General features: G+C 36.8%; 1 protein-coding gene across 1 annotated transcript in view; it reads right to left on the reverse strand.

Annotated features, from left to right (window-relative positions):
• Positions 1-3,900, reverse strand: part of LOC102847099 (cytochrome P450 2J2-like) — a 42,633-nt gene that overhangs the window by 14,463 nt on the left and 24,270 nt on the right. The window contains exon 5 of the mRNA XM_006879830.1: positions 751-927. Within this exon, the coding sequence (XP_006879892.1) occupies positions 751-927 (177 nt within the window). The remainder of the gene's footprint in view (positions 1-750; positions 928-3,900) is intronic.

Here is a 3,900-nt window from a genome sequence, read left to right on the forward strand (position 1 = left end):
TTACTGATTCCAAATCATGCAGCATTTCCTTTCTTTGTCTGGACAACAGCTACTTGGTCTACATATAGGTTTCATATTAGCATAATTAAGTTTTCTAAAATTCTCATCAACTTTAATGTAATAGCTATAGTTTGTTATGATTCACACAAATGCTTTTGTATAGTAAATAAAACACAAATTTACTATTTTCTGCTATTAGCCACAATCCACCTGAGACTTACAGCCTTAGAATCTCCATGCATCAATTCTATTCTATTCCATAGGGCGAGGTCTCTACAGCTGGACTTAACAGAAATATCCTTACAGAAAGAGTGGTTTGCTAATTGATTAGGTCAGAATCTTGCTATGAGATAGTATAGTGTACTATCCAGATGGCCTGATGTTATCATAATATTATCATAAAAGTCAGGAAAGAAAGAGGCAAAGGTCAAAGAAAATCTGAAAGTACAGACCGAAGCTGTGGTCAGAGAGGGGAGGTGATGCCACACTCCTGTTTTTGTGGATGGAAGAAGGAACATGGCCAACGTGTGAAGGTAGACAATAAAATTTAAACAAGTCACGAAAACAAAACCTCCCCAGGGCTTCCATACTGATTTTTGAATAATGGCCTCAAGAGTTGGAAGAAAATTTCTTTTTACTGTTTTAAAGCACCAAACTTATGAGAATTCATTACAGAAAATAATAGGAAACGAATCCATTTCCATTTGCTCTAAACTAATAAAGCATACGAAATATCTGTCATTTCCTCACCTTTGCCATTTCCATGAGGTACGCATCAATGAAGTCTCTGGGTTGATCAGGATTCCAATCTCTCCTGTGATTTTCAATCACTTGAATAACAAACATTTTCAATTTTTCCCAGTATTTAATAACTGTTTGGTGAGATCCAGGAAGAAATTTCATTATCCATGGAAAGATATTGTAGAGCTGATGGATAAAAACAAAACAATCATACACCTAACACTCTGTCCTTTCCTCCCATTTTCAGACAACGGAGAAAAAACCAAAACCCTCTTTTCATTTTTCTCTGATATTTGTTGACACGTAAACCTTGGAAGCATCCTCCACTCCTCTATCTCTCACCATTCTAGAAAAGCATTTCTGTTTTTTACTTAAAACAGGACCATCCTCAGGCCAGTTTTTAATAACCCCCACTGCTTATTACAGTTCAAACATCCTGGTTCAAAACACCAGCATATCTTGCCTGGATAATGGAACAGCCTCTGACAATTTTCCTCAGTCCATCATTAATCACATTTCAGTGTTTTCTCAGAGATCATTTAACAGTTTCATTACATTATTTCACTCCTTGACTCTCAACCCTCTCATAATTTTCTATTATCCTCAGAAAATACCTCTGTGTGACTACCTGACTACACAAGCCCTTCACAAACTGGTATTTTTACTTACCTTTCACCACTGTGCCTACCACTCAGTACCAGCTTGCTACTCTCTATCGTGGACAGTAGGAAGAAGAAAGAAAAGCAAGGAAGAAACGCAAAATGGGGAATTGCTGTCTATGAAGCCATGAGTAAAACTTTGAGACTAGGAAATAGAATAGGCCATCCACTTCTGAAATAGCAAGTCTCTGAAAACACTACGAACAATTGCTGTTATTGGTAAGTGCTGTCAAGCTGACTACAAGGCATAGTGACTCTATGAACAACAGATACACAGCCTGCCCTATCCTCACCACTCTCCTGATCTCTGACATGCTCAAGTGTATTGCAGTAGTAACTTTGTCAATCCACTTTTTAAAAGGTGTATTTCCTTTTCACTGGCCCTCCATCTTTTCCAGAATGAGGTCTCTTTCTAAAACGGATTCATCCTGAAAATATATTCAGAGTACGTGAGACAAAGGGTCACCATCCTTGCCTCTGAGCAGCACTCAGAACACACTTTCAAGGCAGATTTGGTATGTTTAGTACTCTTTGCTAACACCACAAACCAAAGGCATCAATTATTTCTTTCTTCCTTATTTATTGTCCAATTATCAGATGTATAGGAAGCAACTAAAAATACGAAACCTTGGATCAGGTGCACGTGAGGCTTTCAACTGACATCCTTGTTATTTAGAACTTTGGAGAAGTCTTTGACAGCAGGCAATGCAACACATATTTTGACTTCTTGAATGTTACTATGTTACTACCATGGTTGTTGATTTTGAATCCAAGTAAGATGAAATCATTGACAACTTTGATCTTTTCTCCATATCTCATGATGTTGCTGACTGGTCCAGCAGTGAGGAATTCCATTTTTGTGATGGTGAGATGTAATATCTACTGAAGGCTGCAGGTCTTCCACAGTAAGTATTTTGAGTCTTCTTTGCACATGCAAATTTGTGTCATCTCCATAATGCAGGTTGTTAATGAATCTTCCTTTTATTTTGAAATCACATTTTTCTTCATTTAGTCCAGCTTCTTAAATTATTTGCTTCACATACAGGTTCAGTAAATATGGAGAAAGGATTTAATGCTTATCCACACCCTTCCGTATTTTATATCATGCAGTAGTTCTTTGTTATGTTCAGATAACTGTTTGTTAGTTAATGTAGAGGTTTTAAATGAGCACAATTAAGTATTCTAGGATTCTCACTCTTTTCAATATTAGCCATAATTTGTTATGATCTACCCAAATACTTTTACATAATCAATTAACTATAAGTAAACATCTTTCTAGTATTCTCTATTTTCAACCAAGATCCAGTTGATACCAAGATATCCCAATGCTATGGCAAATTCTGAATCCAGTTTGATTTCTACGCTGCATGGAAAGAAAAACAAAAATTGAGCAGTAATTTTGACAAATTTACTAATCTACTAGGAACAGAGTTTAAGGTCTTTCATGGAAGAATAAAAGGTTTGGATCAGAAAGGGCAACTCTTTAAAGAAATTAAAAGTAATTAATGATGTTAAATGCTGTCAAACCACTTCCGACTCATGTTATTGTTACTGCTGTGTACCACCATGTTGGAATCTGCCCATAGCTGATCCTGTGGAAAGTTTTCAAAGGCAGTTAATAGCACAGGAGATTTCCCATCGTTTTCACATAGGGCAGCTGGTGGGATTTGAATTGTGTGCCTTTGGGATTGCAGCATAGCTTCTTGCATTAGGCCACTACAGCTCCCTTCTGACTCATAGCAATCCTATTTATAACAGAATGAAACAGATCCCAGAGCAGTGCCATTCTTATAATTATTTTGTTTAAGCCCATTGTTGCAGCCATAGTGTCAATCTTTCTCATTGATAGTTTTCCTCTTTTTTGCCTAACTTTCTATTTTACAAAGCATGACTATCCTCCACCAAGGTCTAGTCCCTCTTTATAAAAGGCCCAAAGCAAGGGAGATAGAGATTTGTCACTGTTCTTCCAAGAAGCACTGTGGTTTTACTTGCTTGCCCTCCTCACAGTCCATGGAATACTTAATGTTTCTCACTCAATTTACAATTCAAAGGCATGAATTCTGCTTTGATCATTCTTTTTTATTTTCCAGATTCCACATGTTCATAGGGTGGCGGAAAATACTATGGTTTCTGTTAGGTGCTGGCTAGTCCTCAGAGTGGTACGTTTACAACGAAACATTTAAAAAATATCTGTTGTAGCATATTTGCCCAATGCAATGCATTGCTTGATTTCTTGTCTTTCCTCTATAGGCACTGATTTTAAAGTAAAGTAATATTAAATTTTTGATAACATGATTATTTTTTCTCACTGTACCATAAAACTGCTTATCATTGAAGTAGTAAGAATTTCTGTTCTCTTTATCTGAGATACAATCCACAATGAAAGTGTTCTCATGGTGTCATCCCTAGAAAGTTGCACAGATAACCCAAAGGCTTTGAGACTTTGGAGGATCTATCCTGCAGCAGGGAATCATGGCAAGCTTTTGGAGTTGACTGCTTT

This window comes from Elephantulus edwardii, unplaced genomic scaffold (assembly GCF_000299155.1).
Source record: "Elephantulus edwardii isolate Elephantulus edwardi_28Jun2011 unplaced genomic scaffold, EleEdw1.0 scaffold00005, whole genome shotgun sequence".
Taxonomy (NCBI): Eukaryota; Metazoa; Chordata; class Mammalia; order Macroscelidea; family Macroscelididae; genus Elephantulus; species Elephantulus edwardii.